The sequence below is a fragment of the Typopeltis vanoorti genome, chromosome 4, assembly GCF_054136105.1.
Source record: "Typopeltis vanoorti isolate ZY-2024b chromosome 4, IOZ_Tvanoo_1.0, whole genome shotgun sequence".
NCBI lineage: Eukaryota > Metazoa > Arthropoda > Arachnida > Uropygi > Thelyphonidae > Typopeltis > Typopeltis vanoorti.
This window is the reverse complement of record NC_143552.1, coordinates 62,572,315-62,593,005: the sequence shown is the minus strand read 5'-3', so window position 1 is coordinate 62,593,005 and position 20,691 is coordinate 62,572,315. Positions and strand designations below refer to the sequence as shown.

Here is a 20,691-nt window from a genome sequence, read left to right as displayed (position 1 = left end):
CGCGTGGACGTCGCTAACTAAATAAAAAAAAAAATTTGGCCACCACACGAAATTCCAATTTTCAGCTTGGCAATGAAAGTGTTAAAGCTATTAATTAGCAATTGTTCTAAAATATTTCCATCATTTAGATTTTCTACATAATAAAGTTTAGAACTCCAGATGCTGATTTCTGTTGCCTTTATTATTACTATTATTACGGGCAACTCCAGGGAGTCATTAGACTCATCGAGGGAGGCCCCAAATCATATTCATCACAACTATTTGACATTCATACAGTATCTATCATACCTTGCCTTAAACTCATTCACTGTCACAGCATCCACTACAGACTCAGGCAGCGCATTCCACTCATTCACTACTCTAAAAGTAAAGAACCCAGCTCTAACACCTTTACTAACCACACTTTTGCCCAGTTTCCATGGATGTCCCCTAGTCCTCCCACAACCAGCCCTGTTCTCAAAAATATCTTCTGAATTAATTTTATAGAAACCCTTCAGTAATTTGAATGTCTCAATCATATCTCCCCTCCTCCGCCTATCAACCAATTTTTGCAACCCACAAATCCTCAACCTGTTCTCATACGGTTCTTTCCACAGACCTGCTATCATCTTGGTCACTCACCTCTGGATCCTCTCCACCTCCTCCCCATCAAGAAGAAAACTAGGTGACCAAATCTGAGCACAGTAGTCTAGATGGGGTCTTATCAAGGCTCGATAGAGAGGAACAATAACCTGCTTGTCTCTACTTGTCAACGTATTCTTCAGCAACCAAGTGATTTGATGAGCTGTTTTGGTCACTTTTGCAATGTGTCCCCTAAATTTCAATTCCTTATCTACCAACACTCCTAAATCTCGTGCCTCATCAATTTCCTGGAGCAGGGTTCCACCAATACAGTAAACTGCCTCCAATCTTTTCACCCCAAAATGCATAACCTTACATTTTGCCACATTAAACTGACATCCATTCTCCTTAGCCCAGACCTCCAATCTATCCAAATCATCCTGCAAAATTTTGACGTCATCTGCATTCACTATTGCCCTACCCAACTTCGCATCATCCACAAACAAATGAACTGTTCCTCTCAGATCATTTCCTATATCATTTATGAACAAATTAAACAGCAGTGGTCCAAGAACAGATCCTTGTGGCACACCACTAGTCACAGGCCGTCTTGTGGACTCTACTCCCGAGTAAACCACTCTCTGATATCTCTCCGTCAACCACCCTCCTATCCATCTCACCAACCCTATGTCCATTCCCATATGCTGCAATTTACTGATTAGAATTCCATGTGGAATCCTGTCAAAGGCCTTGGCAAGGTCCAGTAGAATCACCGTAAACCCATTACCCTTATCCAGTTCAGCCGTCACTGTGTTATAATACGTGAGCAAGTTACTGAGGCATGACCTACCCTTCACAAAACCATGCTGTCCCCGATACAGTATCCCATTTTCTTCTATCCAATCTTGTATTTTCCTCTTGACTATTTTCTCTAAGACCTTGACAATGATTCTTGATATGCTAATCGGTCGGTAATTTACAACAGCAGTCTTGGAACCACCTTTATGCAGTGGAACTATTTTCCCCTCTTTCCACCCGCTCGGGACTAACCCAGACCCGAGACTCAAATTAAACAAAATGGTCAAGGGTACTGACAATTCTTTAGCTGCTTCTCGTACATTCAGCCTCATCAACTAAATCTTAGTGCCTGTGTGCATATATCATTGTTTTCTATGATCCCTGATGATGGCAATGTAGCATTACAAAATATAGGAGAGTTAATTAGTATTAAGTTTTTTTTTATAATTAATATTGTATATGCTGTCATTTCCTGAAAAATTAAAAGCTATTAATAACCAACATATAAGCTTATCTACGAGTAATGACTAGCATTCCCCAATAATTGCAATAAGGTAAGCATGAAAAAATATTTGACATAAAACATAATAGGTATTGGGTAAATAAAACTGATGACCAAACTGAAACTTTTTTTTTTTTAAATTTGTCAAGCAAAAATTATGGACAAACACATTTTTCAAGCTATGTGACTACTTTTGTTATTGTTATTAAATCCATTGTTAATGTTCTGCCATGTTCATACCAGCCTGCCACAGAAGATAACCTTACTAGTCTCTGGTGGAAATGTTTGCAAAATAAAAACTTTTATTAAAGAAGCATAAAGTACAAACATGAACGTAGTGGAAAGATACTTAACCATACTAAATTACACAAATATTTCAGTTTAAGAATTGTAAACTATTATCAGTTTAACAAATAGAATTGGAAAATTCAAATAACAAAAATGGAGGTACATGGAAAAAGGTATCTTTTTCATATTTATTTCAGATAGGATCTGAAATATACGAGTGTGTAATTATATACAATTAATGTATATAATATCATGGGGTGCTTAAGGGTAAAAGTTATATAACTGGGAGAAGACCTCCACATAGCCTTTCAAGGAATGTGGAAAACTGACTGGGGCTTCTGACCTAATGTCCAATCCTCACATTCTCATGGTGCACCCTGTTAGGGTATCTACCTGGAAGATGAATTGGTAATTTGGGATTTAGCTGACTAAATTCTGTATTTTATATTCTATTCTTATTGTGAATAGAGAAGTTCTGTTCATAGTAAAAGACACAATATTCAAACTTGAATAATGCCCTCAGTTTTGAATACTCCAGCATTCCACATTTAATGCCTTCTAGGAATCAAATAATTCTTTCTCCTTCAATATTCACATTTTTATCTTTCTGTATGAAGGATTTCCAAGGAAAGTTATGAAATGCTTAAAAATTTACTTCTATCTATTCTTTGAAAGCAAGCACAGAATTATCAATTCTAATGGAATTTTTAATATCCATTAAACATCTCATACCTTCTGGGGAAAAAAAAAAAAAAAAAAAAAAAAAAAGTTTATGAACATCCCCAAGTTCATTTCTTTCTTATCTGTTATTCCAGTTACATTTGCAACGTGACAGCTAATAAATTTTTTCTGTATTAAAGACTACTCCTAATAGCATTCTCATCTATCTTCCAAAACTTCTTTCATCTCTTCCTCTCTCATTCAGCTGTTTACTAGTTGCCATATTTTGATCACTCGCGCATATCCAGCATGCAAATTACTTTTGGTTCCGGTGTAGTTATGAAGTGATAGAAACCACGGCAATTACATATTATCCTTACGCTGCTTTATTTGAAAGGGTTAAAAACCCACACTTTCAGTAAAATAAGTCTTTTAACTTAGATATTTGAAACATTAAATTGTTTTTTTATTTTGAATACCAGCTTAACATGATATGAATTCACTTCATTTAAAATTAATGCTACACTGACAATGCACACCTACATAAAAGAAAAAATGCAATTAATTTTGCTTTTTTCCCAAATGTATATTTGCACTTACAAAATAATTTGGTAATTACTATTAATATGTGATACCTCCAAGGACTCATCATGGGGGGGGGGGGGGGGGGGGCAATATTCTCCACTATACTTATATCTGCATCTTGTCAGCTTATTTTGAAACTGCAGCAATTCTATAGCATGGAAGTAATCACCTTAAATCAGTAGCATTTCCTTGCAATTTGCAGATGGCAATAAAATGGAATAGCACACGGACCTCTAAAAAAGTTTATATTCTACTCTAATTATAAAAGATAAACTTTTGACAAACTTACACTATCAAACACTATAGGTGGTGGTGTAAATATTCATGTGGATTTCTGTGTATAGTCCCATTAATTACTAAAGAGAAGTGCCAAATTTATTTGCAAATTTTCAACTAGTAAACTGTGTTGAATTAATTGTTAACAATAGATGTTAGATATCATATTCAAAAAGTTCTGTTAAGCCTAAATGCATAACTCTTCATCATATCTAAGAATTCTGTGTGCCTAAGAGTTCTGATGAATGTAGATCAAACTATAGGGGTTAATTCCTCGATTTTTATTGTAATCGGTGAATACATTTTGGAAATTTCTTTAAATTTTCTGATTAAAATGTGGCTCATATTATGACATTTCTTTTTGTTGCAAAATACTTCATGATTTTCACTTTACAGTGGGAATGCTAGTCCAGAGTTTTTTTTTTTTTTCTTCTTTCACATATTCAGACTCTTCAGATCAGCCTATTTGTCCTACATATATACACACTATAAGAACAGGTTTAGACTACACCTTTAACAATTTGTAAATAATTATTAGTATATTCTGTATACTAATACAGAAGATACTAATATACTGTTATATACAGACCACAATTTTTTTTTTATAAAAAAATTAAGAAGCTTCAGAAGTTATGACCATCCACATATTATAAAATAAAATTAAAAAATAAAATAAAATAAATGGAATTGTCCTACCTCCAAGATGCAATTCTAAGCCCAGTTACAAATACAATACCCATTCGTAATACTGTTGAGTTAGTCGATACTCTAAACAAAATAACATACAATCAGAGCCATGTGGAGATAGGGCCGGCTGTACCGACAGTGCAACGTGTGCATTTGCACGGGGTGTCAATTTTTGGGGCGGCGGCCAAAATGAAGATGTGGAATAAATAATAATAATACTGCGTAAGATTGCAGTTTTTATAATAAGTTGACTAGTGACTTATGCCCATGATGCTGTTTCTATTTCCGACAATCCGTCGACCAATGATACTCGCGTAATACTTTTTGGTAATCGAAGCTATGCGAGTCATTCTTCGCTTACTCTCTTTCCCTTTCACCTCTCCTCTCTATTCCTTGCATACGCAACAATGGAATCTGCAATAAAACTACATTTAAAAGTTCATTATGCGATATTTTATTTCCATCTTGTGCTTGTTAACTTATTATGAATTGAATTTCCCACTGTTAGCTGGTGTTAAATTCTGAATGAGAAGAATTATAATATAATAGTATCTCATTCAGAGTTTAACATAATCTGCCAATTTTGTTCATCAGAATAAATGTTAAAATATTACCTACTCTTGTGTGTCACTATTTTGTATAATATATAGTAATATATTTGTAAAAACTTGTAGTTGTATTAATCATGCTAATTCTGAGTATTGTGTATGCATACCATGTGAACTAAACACAGGAACTTGGACTTAATCCGATTGTATGAATGTATGAATTGTATGAATGACACATGTACTAGAAAACAAGTCATATATGAAGTAATTGAAATTTCCACTAGAGTCCTTCTCTTTGAATAACGGCCATCGATACTGTAATCTACAGAACGTTTCAGTTGTTATTGAGCGTGTATTAAGGAAAGTTGATTTTGCTCAATGTTACTGACTGTTACAGTGATAAGTTTTTTTTTTTAAGAGTTTTATGTAAATTAGTAGTAAATCAGACATGAATATTCCAATCGCAAACATGCGTGGCCAGGGTTATGACAATGGATCGAATATGAAAGGAAAGCATTCAGGAGTTCAACAATGCATTAGGGACTTGAACCCAAGAGCTTTTTATATCCCTTGCTATTCTCGTTCTCTCAACTTGGTGGTCAATGATGCTGCAATGTCATCTAGAGAAGGGATTTCATTTTTTGAAACAGTTCAGAAATTGTATGTGTTTTTCTCAGCTTCAATGCTGCATTGGGGAATCCATCCTTAAGACACATATTACAAGCCATTAAGTACAACTCGCTGGTAATCTAGAATCGACGCTATTCGTCCTTTAAGATACTATATTGAGGAGGTTTATTATGCACTGATAGAAATTGCTGATAATGAGTCAGGAGAAAAAATGGCGAGACACAAAGCTGAAACCCTTGCTCTAAAACTTAGAGAATTTAAATTTTTATGTTGTCTGGTTATATGGCACCATGTTATAAATGAAATTAATGTTGCAAGTAAACTGTTGCAAAGCATTAAGATGGAATAGTCTAGTGCCATAACAACATTGGGCAATGTTCTCAAAAGTCTTAAGAATCTCAGAAATGATAAATCATTTCAAAATTTTCTTTTCGATGCTACAACATTAGCTGAGAAAGTTGAAGCTGATGCTGATTTGAAACCAACATTTGAAAGTACCAGATTGCATCAGCAGAAAAAGCAACATGATTATCAAGCAAGAGATGAACCTATTTTAGATCCCAAAACAAAATTCAAAGTTCAGTTTTTCTTTTTTTATTATTCTTTTTTATTAGTTGCAAGGTATGCAACTAATTCTATTGAAAAAAGGTTCAAGCAATTGGAACATCACTGTTCACATTTTCCATTTTTATATAACATCTCTAAATTAAAATCTGAGACGACAAATGAGCTCCTAGACAATTGTAAAAACCTAGAAGCCGTTTTAACACATGAAGAAAATAGAGACATCGATGCAATTGAGCTATGTGATGAACTGAAATTAGTACCCAGAAAATATGCTGCCAATTGAAGTTCTTCGTTTTATTGTTGAAAATAACTTTGCTCTGAATGTCGCTGTCGCCCTAAGAATATTACTGACATTGCCTGTGACAGTTGCAAGTGGTGAGTGCAGTTTCTCAAAACTGAATCTTATTAAAACTTACTTACGCTCAACAATGGCCAAAACTAGATTGGAAGGACTTGCCATGATTTCAATTGAACATGAAATCGGTCAGAAATTAGACTATGTAGACCTAATTTCTGATTTTGCAAATATGAAAGCAAGAAAAGTGTATTTTTAATCAGTAGATACTAAAAACAATATAAATTCTAATTAAAATAATGTGAAAATAGTGCTAAAACTATAACGTGTACATTCTATAGTTAAGTGTAACTCAACAGTTAACCGTTGTACAAGTGAAGATCATTCCATATATGTAAGTAATAAGTTATAACTACATTTCATTTAATTGTCAACTGATGAAGTCGATAGTTTATTTTATGAATATGCAGTATTTTAATCACTTTATCAGTGCATCAATGGTACTATATTTAAAATTAATGGTCATGAAACTAATGTTGAACATAATGGTTTTCAAAATTCCAAAAGTTAGTTTGAGGTTGGTGCTGGGGTGGCAAGTAATGGATTGCACGGGGCGGCAAAAATTCTAGAGCCTGCCCTATGTGGAGATAACCAAATATTAGTTCATTGTTCTGTATAACCTGAATTATCTACTTCTTGTCAAGATGTACAAGTTATGATGGAAGATATTGAACCTAGTGTCTCACTCTTATTATCTGAAACTGCAGTTTTGTCTGTCTTGGGATAGATTCACAGTGCCTACTACATGAAGTACATGATCAGCAGCTTCAACTACAAGGTCAGAATGTCGCTCAGGAGAAGATACATGAGTGAATTCATTATCTTTGGAGATCCTTGTTTGAGGTCTACTGCACAACCAAAAGTAACCATAAGCATCGCATGAAACCACATGAAAATATCAGACATGAATCTTCGTGTTACCATATATTGGATCCAGACATGAAAGCAGAATTGAGCAAGATGAAGTGCATGCAAAATGAAAAAAATTACAAACAATTATGGAAGAGTGAAAAGAGATTCCATTATTAGAGGTGTGGTGAATGAGGAGGTACATAAGGTTTGTTTTCCTGGAGGTAAAATGAGCAGAATGATTGAAGCATTGGACACGAGGAATAAGAGAGCAAAAGAGGTGGTGTGGTTGCAGTAGGAGAAATGATTTGAATGGGAAAAATTGAAGATGTCAAACGGGATATTAGGATATTATTAAGGAGAGTAAAAGATAACAGTGTGATAACAAAAGGTAGTCAGGATGTTGCCAAGGTATGATAGTGATAAATTGAGGTGGCGAGCAAAGATTATGAAAGATATGTTGGCGCAGATATGCAAGGAAAAAGGAGTACATTTCTTGAATGTGTGGGATGGATGAAACTATAACGAAGATGGGCTGTATTTCAATGGTTTTGGTGCGAGTCAGCTGGAGAAATTATTACTGGTAGGGGTAACGAATAGATCTAAGGTGGTGTGAGGTGATAAGAAAGCAGGGTAGGGAGGCTTACACATGGAGATGTAAATTTCACAAGTGAAGTAAATGAGAGGGTGGAAGCACAACACACAGGGGGTGGACAGGGAGACACTTTATGAAAGTTGGATTCAGACGTGAGTGGGCAAACAAGGATCAAAATGGCCTTGGATAGGAGGGAATAGTTTGGGTGTGCAGAAAGTTGTAGCATTTGTCATACTTGAGGATGCAACTGGGTGGCACAGGACTTGTAGAGCCAGAAATTATTTGTTTGTTTACTAATGCCAGAAGTATTCAAAATAATGGGGAAGAAATTATTACTTTGAGCTTATTCACCCCAAAGTTGCTGGAGAAAGCAAGACATGGTTAGATTAAAGATGACAGGAGGAGTGCTGTTGATGGTAGGAGAGAAGTTGTGCTCATCTAAGATGGATTCACAAGGTGCAAATAATGGCCACAGTTCCGAGGCAAAATGGTGAGGTAGAGGTGAACATGATGAAATATTTAGTTGGATGTTGTTATAGACCTGGTAATATGGATGGTAATGAGAAGGAAATGTGTAGGCTTTTGAGAGCCAATTACCTTATGCAGTATGCAAGAAAGGGCACACAAGGCTCAATGGTATTGGATTTGATCATCTTATCCAATGATGTTACTATAAATGGGATGTCAAATCATCCACCACCTGCTGAGAATGATAATGAGGTAATCACTTGCAGGGTGGCCAGTAAATTGAGTTCTGTTAGAATGGGATATATGTGGGATGGTAAGTCTGGTAATTATGAAATCTCAGGAAACAGCTTGCAGTAATAACTTGGAATGAGGAACTGGATGAAAAGGATATGAATATTGCTCGGGCCTTACTCATGAACTATTTGTAGAAGGGATATCAGAATGTATTCCAAAGTTCAAGAGGGTAAATAAAGCAGGTGTGAACTGGTTAAATCAAGAAGTGAGTATGCCTGAGAAGTACAAAGAGCAGGCGAGGAAAGTGACTTGCTTGATAAGGGTAACGAAAGTGTGCAGTATGAACAGTAGTTAGCTAATATGGCTAAAAACCTAGGGAATTTTTTTGATATGTGGCCAGTAGAAGAAAGAATGATTATGGAAGGATGGCACTGATTAGTGAAAATACAGGAATGAACTGCTGCAGAGGATGTAGTCTTGTTAAGCATAAAAACTTATTGTTTAATACTGACCATATACAAATATTTTAACATTCTTTGCCTACCAGTTTCGCTAGCAAATTGTCTAGCTTTTTCAAGGCGTTGATGGAAAAGTATAAAAAAATACTAGTAAATGCAAATTGAAAGGAACATAAAAACGTTGTAAACACTCTAGTAGCTAAGGTTGCATGTTCATGTGACAGAGACTGAGTGGACTTATTGTTCTTAATCATTATCATGTATGCGTGTTTGTTGTAAACGCATAATGTGATTGCTAGCTATAGTTCAGATGGATTTAGAGAGAGGATGAGGTTTTTCTACGAACTGTTAAGAATAGTACCTTGGTTTCTGTTGAGGTTTCCGCCAGTTTTTAACACTGCTGTGGCTTCCTTGAATAAACAATGTCTATAATCGTCGTCTAAATATGGCATGGTTTACATCACCAACATGCTCTCTCTCTGTCTGATCTCCAAACTCCGTGAAGTTTGTCCGATGTAGGCGAGACCACAGGAGCAAGGAATGTAATATACTCCAGGATATTCGTAGAATGATCCTAAAAAATGTTTGATGCTGGTGGTTGGTTTGAAGATCACTCTGATGTGGGCTTTTAGTATTCTGGCTATTTGATAAAAATTAACTTGATGAAGGGAATCACTACAGTAGAAATGTGCTGGGAGTTTGGTTCTTCTTGTCTGGGGTTGTCACGGTATAGATATTTTTTGATGATGTTCGGAGGGTATCCATTTTGTGATAATGTTTTGGCTATTAGTGAGATTTCAGTCTGTGTATCCTCCTCTTCTGATATTTCTGATATAAACTTACGTGCTCTATTTTTCAACATATGGATAATGCTTAGTTTGTGTGTGTTGTGATGGTTAGAAGTATAATGAAGGTATCTTCCAGTGTCTGTAAGAATTGTCTCGCTCCAACAATTCACCATCCTCCAGCAAAAAATCTAGTCCTAAACATCCTTGCCAACCCATTCTCTTACACAACTTCTATTGATGACTATTTGTTCTCCTTCTCTCTCCTTTCTTGCCATGTACTGAAAAACGTCTTCAGTGTCAATCCTATAAAACCCCTTTAATAACTTAAATTCTATTCTTATAAGGAGTATTCCACAGACCTGTCACAATCTTTGTTACTCGCCTCTAGATTCCATCCACAACTTCATCCCCAAGGAATCTGGGAGTCCAGATCTATGATTGGTCTGGTGTGGCCTTATATAGGGGAACAATAACCTCTCTATCCCTGCTAGTTAGTGTGTTTTTCAACCACCACATAATCTGACATGCTGTTTTGGTTACATTCGCAATATGGCCTCTAAATTGCAACTTCCTGTCCACAATCACATCCAAGTCCCTGGCCTCTACAGTTTCATGCTGTTCGGTTCAATCAATATACACTGCTCAAAACAATGAGAGGATATTTTGTTTTTCTTGTAAATTATAGTTATAAAAATAATTTACAAATGCAACATTTATTTTAAAATATCCTTAATATACAACAGTATAGAATACACAACTGTGTACAAAATCATGTTAAGACTTGTCGAACTGATCGCTTCAAGAGCTTGAAATTATTCTTGCAGAAGAGTGGGGAAATATCCCTCAAGAACTGTTTGATCATCTTATCCGGCCCATGCAATCAAGGTGTACTGCCGTTTTGGCTGTTAAGGGAGACCATATGCCCTATTAAAAATAAACAAAAGACTTTTTGGCTATTCTTGTTAAAATTATTTCATGCTAAAATGTATAATTTGTTAAATTCGTAATAAATATCGATTATTTAAACAATATCTCATCGCTTACACCCTATCCATAAGTAAGAAAGATTTATTCATGTATAAAGTACCCAATAGTTATAATTATCCAACAGAAACTAAAATATCTCCTAATTGTTCTGAGCAGTGTAGTACACAGCTTCTGATCTCTTCCAAAAGTGCATCACCTTACACTTGGCCACATTAAATTGGTAGCCATTTGCTGCTAGTATGGTGTTACTCCCTAAGTCTTCCTACAGGATAAACGTATCAATTTCATTTACTATTGCTCATCCGAGTTCAGCAAACAACTGAATATTTCCTATATCATTGATATAAACAAGAGGACCAAGTATCCCCCTATAGTATACCACTAGTCACTTGCCTTCTCCTGGACTCAACTCCTCCATAAAACACTCTTTGATATCTGTCCATCAGTTACCCTCTAATCCAAATCACCAGATTCATATCCATCTCCATTTGCTCCAATTTATGCAATAGTTCTATGCGGAATCTTGTCAAATGCTTTTGCAAAGTCTAGCAATATCACTGAACAGCCATATTCATTATCCAACTCCATTATCACTTGATTATCAAAAGGAAGCAAATTTCTAAGGAAAGACCTACCTTTCACAAAACCATGTGCAACTCCTGCTTAATGAAGTTATTCGTCCACATTCAGATTCAGCTTTCTTCAAACACCCCTTGACCACCTCCCATGCACCATCCAAATTCTTATGCCTAGCTCTGCGGCGGCTCCTCAGCTTGTCATAATCACCTGTTTTGTAATTCCACATATATCCTTCTTAATAGAAAATTTTACATGTCTGGCAATCTTCAAAGGTCAGACTACAATGATCACTTTCTCCAAATGCAAGCACTTGGTTAAGTTCTCTGATATAGTGATTAGATCGAGCACTCTTGAACCTCGTGTCCCCTCTATTACATGTTGCATCAGATAATTGTCTCAATCTGTATAAATTTCATTTTCTTCTCCCAGTCTGTCTCCACAGTTGAAATCCCATAATAATTACTTGACCTGTTCTGAACCTCATCATGGTAATCTGTGAGTGAATATCATTTACATTTTCCCTTATACCCCTGGATTATAGCAGCAACCAATTACATATTTAGTCCTGTTGGCCTATAGTTCACATCAGACATCCTCAAATGAACTGCCCTCCAAAAGCCTCTCTCCCATCCTGTTCTCCCTGCACAACTACATCCCTTGCATTCTATTCTCGGTCAACCACATCTCACTAATGTCTATAACTTTTGATGAAATTGTGTTAACCAATGTTGAAAGCTCCTCAACCTTCCTCATACTTTGCCCCAGTTAACCTAGGGTGTTACATTTTGTATCATGTGATCACTCTCATACTAACCTCTATGCTGCCTCGAGCCATACTCACCTGCACCCCCCCCCTCCAATTACACATTTAGTCCTGTTGGCCTATAGTTCACATCAGACAGCCTCAAATGAATTTCTCCGACTTTCCACCTCCTAACTATCATTCAACCACACTTTCTTAAGACTCCTGACATCCTCTGCTAGATAAAGATAGCAGAATCTGAATTAAGTAGTATTTATTTCAAAGTTGTAGCATGCACTAATGAGAACAATGTGCAATACATGTTGTGCATTTTACAAATTCAGTCCCATCAAAATTGGTAGAATTCCACCACATGCAACAATATTTGATGCACAGTGAATGTGAATCAAATTCAGTTTAATTCTGGATGTGTGTATATCCACCATTTCAAAAACATTTTGGATGTTTAAAAGCCTACTTTCAGAAAGAAATAATAATCATATTTCAACTATTTTATTAGTATTTTATCAATAATCATATTTCAACTACTTTTTTTTTCTCTTTAACTTGCAATTTCTTATTCATAGTTGAGAAAATTAACAGGTAATTAATACAATTTAAATAAAACAGTTGAACAGAACTTAGAAATGTTTTTATTCGGCTCTCAGCATTATAAAATAGCAGCAAAATGACCCAGTTTGAGTTCTTACTTTTTTGATTTCTCTTCTCCTTCCTGCCCACCTTTTAAATAACCAGTTTCCAGAACATATATTTCTTGAAGATTTCTTTTTTCACTTTATTTCTCAAATAATAGACAACATATAAAATCTAAATTATTTAAAAAAGGGTGTGTGTATGTCTCATTTTTGATGAAACTCAGCCACAACTTTTAAACATAGTGATAACTGAAGAAAATAATGTTACTTCAAGTACAGAAGATAAACCATAAAATTAAAGTTTTATTTATACTAGTAACAGGTATTCACAAGAGGAAGATAGACAGTTTTCAAGTTTGATTGCGAAAAATTGCTTCTTTTTTAATAGTTTATTTTTGAAATAATGGACATATCTAAATCAATCAATTAAAAAAAAATGCTTCATGCCATGCTAGTATTTGATTTAACTTGTTTATGCTACCATGTAGTATCAAAAATTTCTTGTCCTCTTGTAACCTTCACTATAAGAGGATTGGATTACCTGTGTGAGCTCAAATATAAACCATAAAATTAAAGTTTTATTTATACTAGTAACAAGTATTCACAAGAGGAAGATAGCCAGTTTTCAAGTTTGATTGTGAAAAATTGTTTCTTTTTTAATAGTTTATTTTTTAAATAATGGACATATCTAAATCAATCAATTAAAAAAAAATGCTTCATGCCATGCTAATGTTTGATTTCACTTGTTTATGCTACCATGTAGTATCGAAAATTTCTTGTCCTCTTGTAACCTTTGCTATAAGAAAACTGGATTACCTGTGTGAGCTGAAATATAGCCTAAAATCTTTCCTGAGATTATGAAACATTAAGTCCTTCAACGTAAATTTGTGCAATAAACTACCACATATTTGTTTATAAATGATTTTTAAAATAAACTTGCAAAATATAAAAACTTTTAATTTTTCATAATTCAAATATTTTTGTAAAATCTGTACAGCTTCACGTAATACACTGATATTTTACATGACATATTTTCAATCAATAATTATACCCACAGAATAAAATGGCCTTTTCTGTCTGTAGATTTTGTTGTGTCTTCACTGAGGATAATGTTCAATAATCATGCCATGACCCTGCAATCAATCAGACAAGATAACAATCCTGTATAGTAATGTTAGTGTTAATAAACTGTACTAATTTATATTTATACTGTATAAATAATATATTAAGAGCAAATGATAAATTAGACAAAAACAAGAAACATCCAGATTTTTGCTTTTTATGGCATATCTTTTGTTTCTTATATTTTATGTTTATCTCACATTAAAAACAGATTGAAATATGCTTTATGAATACATGCCTCTATTCTGCTATTCATATAAATTATTTTATGTCATAGCATGCAGCAGCACCAATAAATGGCAGTTCATGACACTTTTTTTTATACTGGTGGTTTTCCTGGGACACTTTTCCATTTTCTTATTCAAAACTTATTTATTAATGACTAATTTATGTACTCAATGGACAAAAAATTACAGATAGGGTTGATGGAAAGTGATGCCAGCATCCCCTGCGCAGATTGGAATGTACCCAAACCAAATGCAGACGATAAACAGGCAGACAAAAAGGGATACCCAACAGTGTATCGCAATTGACAAACATAAGTAAATGTGGCGATCTCAGCAACTTTGATTGTGGACATATTATTGGTGCAAGACAGAGGGGGGGGGGGTTCATTCTATTGTCCAAGTAGTAAGAACCCTAGGGTTCTCGAGGAAAACCATATCAAGGGTATATATATATACAGCAAGTATGCCATTGATGACTGCGGTTGACAGACCAACCATGGAACCAATCACATCCAGTTTCAATGTCAGAGGTCTAAGTAGCATTAACAAGCAAATGGTATGGCATATCCTGCATACTATGAGAGCTGACACCCTAATCATGTACCACTGTTGACATCTCATAATCAAGCACTGCACCTCGCCTGGGACCATCAAAGCTGGACCTCTGCAGAATAGACCAGAGTTGTGTAGTCTGATGAATCCTGTTATCAGTTATACTGAGCTGACTGGAGGATGCAGGTGTGGCAATGACAGCATGAGGCCCTGGCCCCGTGATGGTTTGGGGAGCTTCTTATGTGATAGATTTGATCTGTTAGTGTCTGGAGAGGTCCTTAAATGCTTTGAGCTACCAGAATGTGCTGGCTGATCACCTACACACTGTCATGGCCTACATGCATTCCGCAGCGGATGGTCTGTTTCAGCTGGATAATGTGATGCCCCACTGGGCTGCAACCACCCAGTCATGGCTTGACGAACACATCTGAGTTTGGGACTAGTGGCCCTAAGGTCCCTGGATTTAAATACAATCGAATTTCTCTGGGATGCTGTACAGCAAGACATCAGATCATGTATCTGGGACTGGTGTCTAAGGCACAGCTGTGGACAATGTTATAACAGGCATGGCTAGAGTTACCTCAGCCATCTGGTGAAGTCAATGCCTCAGAAGCTACAGGCTGTTATTCACACTAGTGGAGGACCGACATGCAAAAAAATTCAAATGATTAGTTTTGCTCATAAAAGAAATCTGTATTTAAAACTTTTACCCTTCCTCTCCTCATCACCATCATCTGCTAATCTTAATGCCTAGCCCATGAATATACTTAAATTGGTCACTTGCTAATATGAAGAAAATTCATTGGCAGTGGTGTTTATATAGTAAAGGCAGCTGGATTTACTGTTTTAGGCATCCAATGGAGGGAAAAAATCCACGTCTTCATCCCTGGAATATATATTCATTCAAGAAAACTACTGATTAGACGAGTAAATCCTTACTGGAAACTCATAAATGAAAGCCTGAACACTTAGAGATATGGGTTAATTTAATAAATAAAAAAATATTATTTTTTAAGTATATAAAATTGTGGAATGATAGTTTTCTATATGATATTTATTCATTTTTCTATAAATAAGAAAACTATTTCTAGTTCTGCATTCATCATTTCTATTTATTTCCATGGGTTTAGCTCCTACTGATAAGGTAATAAACAACAGGAATGCAGCGCAGTAACTTGTATAAATAAACTAATGGACAAGAAGTTTACTGTACCAGCATACACAATCGTAAATAAAATTTCATGTATAAACTTTGTTCAGATGGTATAAAAAAAACAATTTTATTAGTATCCTCTGAATTGGAAGATCTCAATTATACAATATAGTATTAATATCATCAAAATACACTGATATGCAAGCAAAATTGGAACACTTGTACAAAACAGCCGAGATGGATGGTTTTAAAGTAAATATGACTAAAACAGAAGTTCTTAAATTGAACAGCGAATGCCATAACGTAATTAAAATCAATCAACATGCCATAGAAGAAGTTAATAATTCTTGGGAGTAAATGCAGATACTGAAGGAGGAACTGACAGGGATATAATGCAAAGATTGACAAAAACAAATTTTAGAAAATTAAATAATATATGGAAATCATCCAAATATCACAATAAAACCAAAATAAAGATCTTCAGTAGCAATGTTAAGGCCATATTGTCATATGGATCAGAGACATGAAAACTGATGAAAAACAGAAAGCTAAATTAAAGTTTTCAGATAGAATGTCTGCATAAAATATTTAAAATATTTTGTCCCCAACTTATAACAAACAATGACTTATATTGTCTCACTGAACAAAAAAGAATAGACGGCAGAAAGAAACACGGATCCCAGAAGATAAAAGGAAAGAAGAATGGCTTGCTGGGAGAAGCTGAATTGGTAGCTCAAAATAGGTATCTAGAAGAATTGGATCTCAGCCTTAGGTAACATAAGGCAGGAAGAGGATAAGTAATTAATAACTAGCAGGTTGGTTAGTATTGTTTAGGTGTTTACACAACTTTTTTTATGTCTGATATGCATCCACAATGAGTACAGTGGATACTGTAATAATATTACATAACTAAGATAACATTTTCTATTGGAAAATTTCTTCCAAATCAATTTTTTATTATTATAATATTTTTTTTTTATATATATCAGGTCTCCAATACTGAGATAGATCTTCATCTTAGCCTTTTATTTGGCATCACACACCTGCATTGATAATATTTCCGACCGCATTCTGTATTTCTTTCAATTATAACTGATGAGTTATTTATATAGAAGCATTTGTTGTTTTAAGGATACTTGCGACATAAGACTGAATGATATAATCACGTAATCACAAGAAAGATATTTATTTAACCAAATATTTCGGTCTGGAAATAGCAGACCATCGTCGGTGGTATTACAAGAACAGTTTAAAAAATATACAAGCTAGAATACTAACAATAGATCGTTGAAATTAGAACATGCCGCGTGATGTTATATCACTAAGTATGAAACGAAATATTTTGAAGTAGAAACATGATTGAATTTGCTATTAAAAAAAAAAAAAAAAAAAAAAAAAAATTAATGAGTAATCTTGATTAGGCTTTCCCAGATTTTTGATATAGATATGCAGTCATTACGATTCAGGTTGGGATGATGGAGCAAGGCCTCCGCGCTTTCCTTGAACAAACGTTCGAACCTATAACGGGATCTATGTAAGAGGCGCGTTTTGGACCAAAGGATGCTGTGGTCAGTTTCAATCCCGTGTTGAGCCAGACCAGACTTTTCAGGTTTATTGTGAAGAATGGATGATTGATGTTCTTGGATTCTTTTTTCAAGAGAGCGTCCAGTCTGTCCAAAGTAAGAGAGATCACAGTTGCAAGGAATTTGATAAACTCCAGGAAGAGATAAAGTTGAGCGTTTGTCTTTAGGAGAAGGAAAATGAGAAGACAATTTGTTAATAGGAGAATACGTAGCTGTTAAATCATATTTCTTCAAAATTCTTGCGATAGGTTCTGAAATACCGGAGATATAAGGAATAGGTACTCGACGTATTGAATCTTTGTTGTTTTGTGGAGGATTATAAGATGTAAGAAGACGTTGAATACTTTTTTCAGAAAAGCCATTGAGTTTCATGTGTTGCTGGATAGTAGAAAGTTCTTTCTGTAGATAATCAAAAGTAGAACAATTAGTTTTGGCTCTTTTGATGAGACATTTTATAATTCCTGTTTTATGACATGGATGATGGGCTGATTCTTTCAGAATATAACGACCTGTGAATGTTGGTTTCCTGTATACTGTAGTTGTAAGAATATTTGAAGATGATCGGATGAGGAGAACGTCTAAAAAAGATAACTGGTTGTTTTCTTCTAATTCCATAGTAAACTTTATGCGATGATGTAAGGAATTAATACTGTTTAAAAAGGAAGATAAAGTGTTTTTACTGTGAGGCCAAATAGCAAATATGTCATCTATATATCTTACCCAAAAAGATGGTAGAGGGAAACTAGATGTGAAGAGGACTTTTTCTAAATGTTCCAAATAAAAGTTGGCTAAAGCTGGAGAAAGAGGACTTCCCATGGCTGTTCCTTCTACTTGGCTATAAAATTTGTTTTGACATATGAAATAACCAGAATGTATAACGAAATCGAATAGTTTTATAATATCTTGAGGAAAGATGTCAGCAAGTAGTTTTAAAGTTTCCTTAAGAGGTACATTGGTGTATAAAGATTCTATATCAAAACTAACCATAAGATCTGTAGGTTGTAATGAGACATCTTTTAATTTTTCTAAGAAATCTGAGGAGTTTTTTAAAAAAGAACTCGAGTTGCCAATGTAAGATTTCAGTAATTTAGCTAGATATTTGGCTATACGGTAAGTAGGAGAATCAATGCAATCTACTATTGGACGAAGAGGATAGTCAATCTTATGGATTTTTGGAAGGCCATAAAATCTAGGAGGTCTTGCAAAATGAGTTTTAAGTCTTTCAATTGTGTCTTTATCCAAACTGATGACTTCATCAAGGAGAGAATTTAATTTCTTTAGTTGTCTGTTGGTTGGATTATAATCAATTTCTTGATATGTGGAGCGATCTCGAAGCAAAAGAGAAAGTTTTCTTCTGTAATTTACTGAGTCCATAACTACTGTTGCTTTTCCCTTGTCAGCTTTAGTGATAATGAGGTGATTATTTTTTCTCAAGGACTGTAAAGATTTCATTTCAGAAGGAGATATGTTAGAAGGAGGAAGTTTAGCCTTAAGTAGAGAAGAAGCGACTTCTAGGCGAAGAGCATTAGCTTTATCGCTGGTTAGATGATTAAGATTCCTTTCAATGTTAACTAGGAAATCTAGATATGGTATTTTATTTGGAACAATAGAAAAATCATGTCCTTTTGAAAGGATGAGGGTTTCGCTTTTAGTCAAAGGACGTCCGGATATATTTACAATCCAATTATCTGGAGTTATGAATGGCTTGGATTGTTTAGACGAAAGAGCCTCATATTTACGGTTAAGATGTTGACTTAGTTTATTATAAGCACGTTGAGTAGAACGTTTAGCTACATTTAGAACTATGTGAGAATTTTTTTTTTTTTTTTTTTTTTTTTTTTTTTTTTTTTTTTTTTTAATAGCAAATTCAATCATGTTTCTACTTCAAAATATTTCGTTTCATACTTAGTGATATAACATCACGCGGCATGTTCTAATTTCAACGATCTATTGTTAGTATTCTAGCTTGTATATTTTTTAAACTGTTCTTGTAATACCACCGACGATGGTCTGCTATTTCCAGACCGAAATATTTGGTTAAATAAATATCTTTCTTGTGATTACGTGATTATATCATTCACTATATAGAAGCAATATATACAGTTGACCCTGTTATTCCTAATAACAGAATTGTGCTGTTGACAGTATCTGCTCATTCCCCTCATTTTTTACAAAAAATATAAGGCATATCATAAAGTTCTTATAAACACTATAATTATATGGTGTGTCTGTGTTTAATTTTCAACCAAATTTTCATATCCATAAGTTACAAGTTTGAACACTATCTTCTATAGTGCTAATTTAGTATTTTGGTTAATTTTTCTTTTATTCTCTTTAAATTATTCAATCATTATGGGTCTCTTGTATATTGTAATTACATTACAATATACAAGAGATCAATTACATATATATACAATTACAATACAAGTACAATTACATATTTGCTTATTTTATTACAAATTTTAAAGTTCTTTAAAAATTGTGCCTAAACAGCTGAAATGTTAAATTTGGTCTGAGATTCTCCAGTCAGAATGAAGTTAATGCTTTCTATCTTCCTACTTATTTTCAGAGTTTATACTTTTATTGCTGATTTTCAAACCAAATTTCTTCAACCTCAGATTCTGACATCATGTTCAATGCCAGTTTTCTTAATGTAATCCATACAGATGAACCCTCTAGTCTTGTACCTGATATTACATTATCCATTTTCCTGTATTTCCATCAATCATAACCGATGAGTTATTTATGTAAACCCTTGAACAAAGCAGGGGTTAGGGGCACTGATTCCCCCTGTTGTTCGAAAATCCACGTATAACTTTTGACTTCCCCAAAACTTAACTACTAATAGCCTACTGTTGACTAGAAGCCTTACCGATAACATAAATAGTTGATTAACACATATTTTGCATGGTGTGTATGCATTATATACAATATTCTTACAATAAAATAAGCTAGAGAAAAGAAAATCATAAGGAAGTGAAAATACTTTACTATACTGTATTTATTGGTACAGTAAGTTTGTGTCATCTGTTTACAACATGAATTGTCTGTCAGTAACATTAATAACACCATCAACGTTATTATTATTATTATATATCTCCAACAAGGCCAAAGGCTCATCGAGGAAGGGCACCCATCTCAACTCTCCATCACTCAATCCGCCAACTACCATCATTATCTACTGCCCACCACCACTAGCATTTCCACAGGCATTCACAAACATCCATGCCCACAATGAAAT

At 34.5% G+C, this 20,691-nt stretch overlaps 1 protein-coding gene across 2 annotated transcripts in view; it reads right to left on the bottom strand.

Annotated features, from left to right (window-relative positions):
- Positions 1 to 10,543: 10,543 nt before the first annotated feature.
- The window catches only part of Mtpbeta (mitochondrial trifunctional protein beta subunit), a 241,179-nt gene continuing 231,031 nt past the window's right edge, over positions 10,544 to 20,691 (bottom strand). Inside the window, exons 15-16 of one of the 2 annotated variants that reach the window (XM_090391842.1) lie at positions 13,869 to 13,946; positions 10,544 to 10,773 (exon numbers count right to left, since the gene is read on the bottom strand). In XM_090391842.1, coding sequence (XP_090247968.1) covers positions 13,911 to 13,946 — 36 coding nt within the window. In that variant the 3' untranslated portion in view covers positions 10,544 to 10,773; positions 13,869 to 13,910. Of the gene's footprint in view, positions 10,774 to 13,749; positions 13,947 to 20,691 lie in introns of those variants that run through there. The other variant, XM_090391841.1, reaches the window with a different exon arrangement.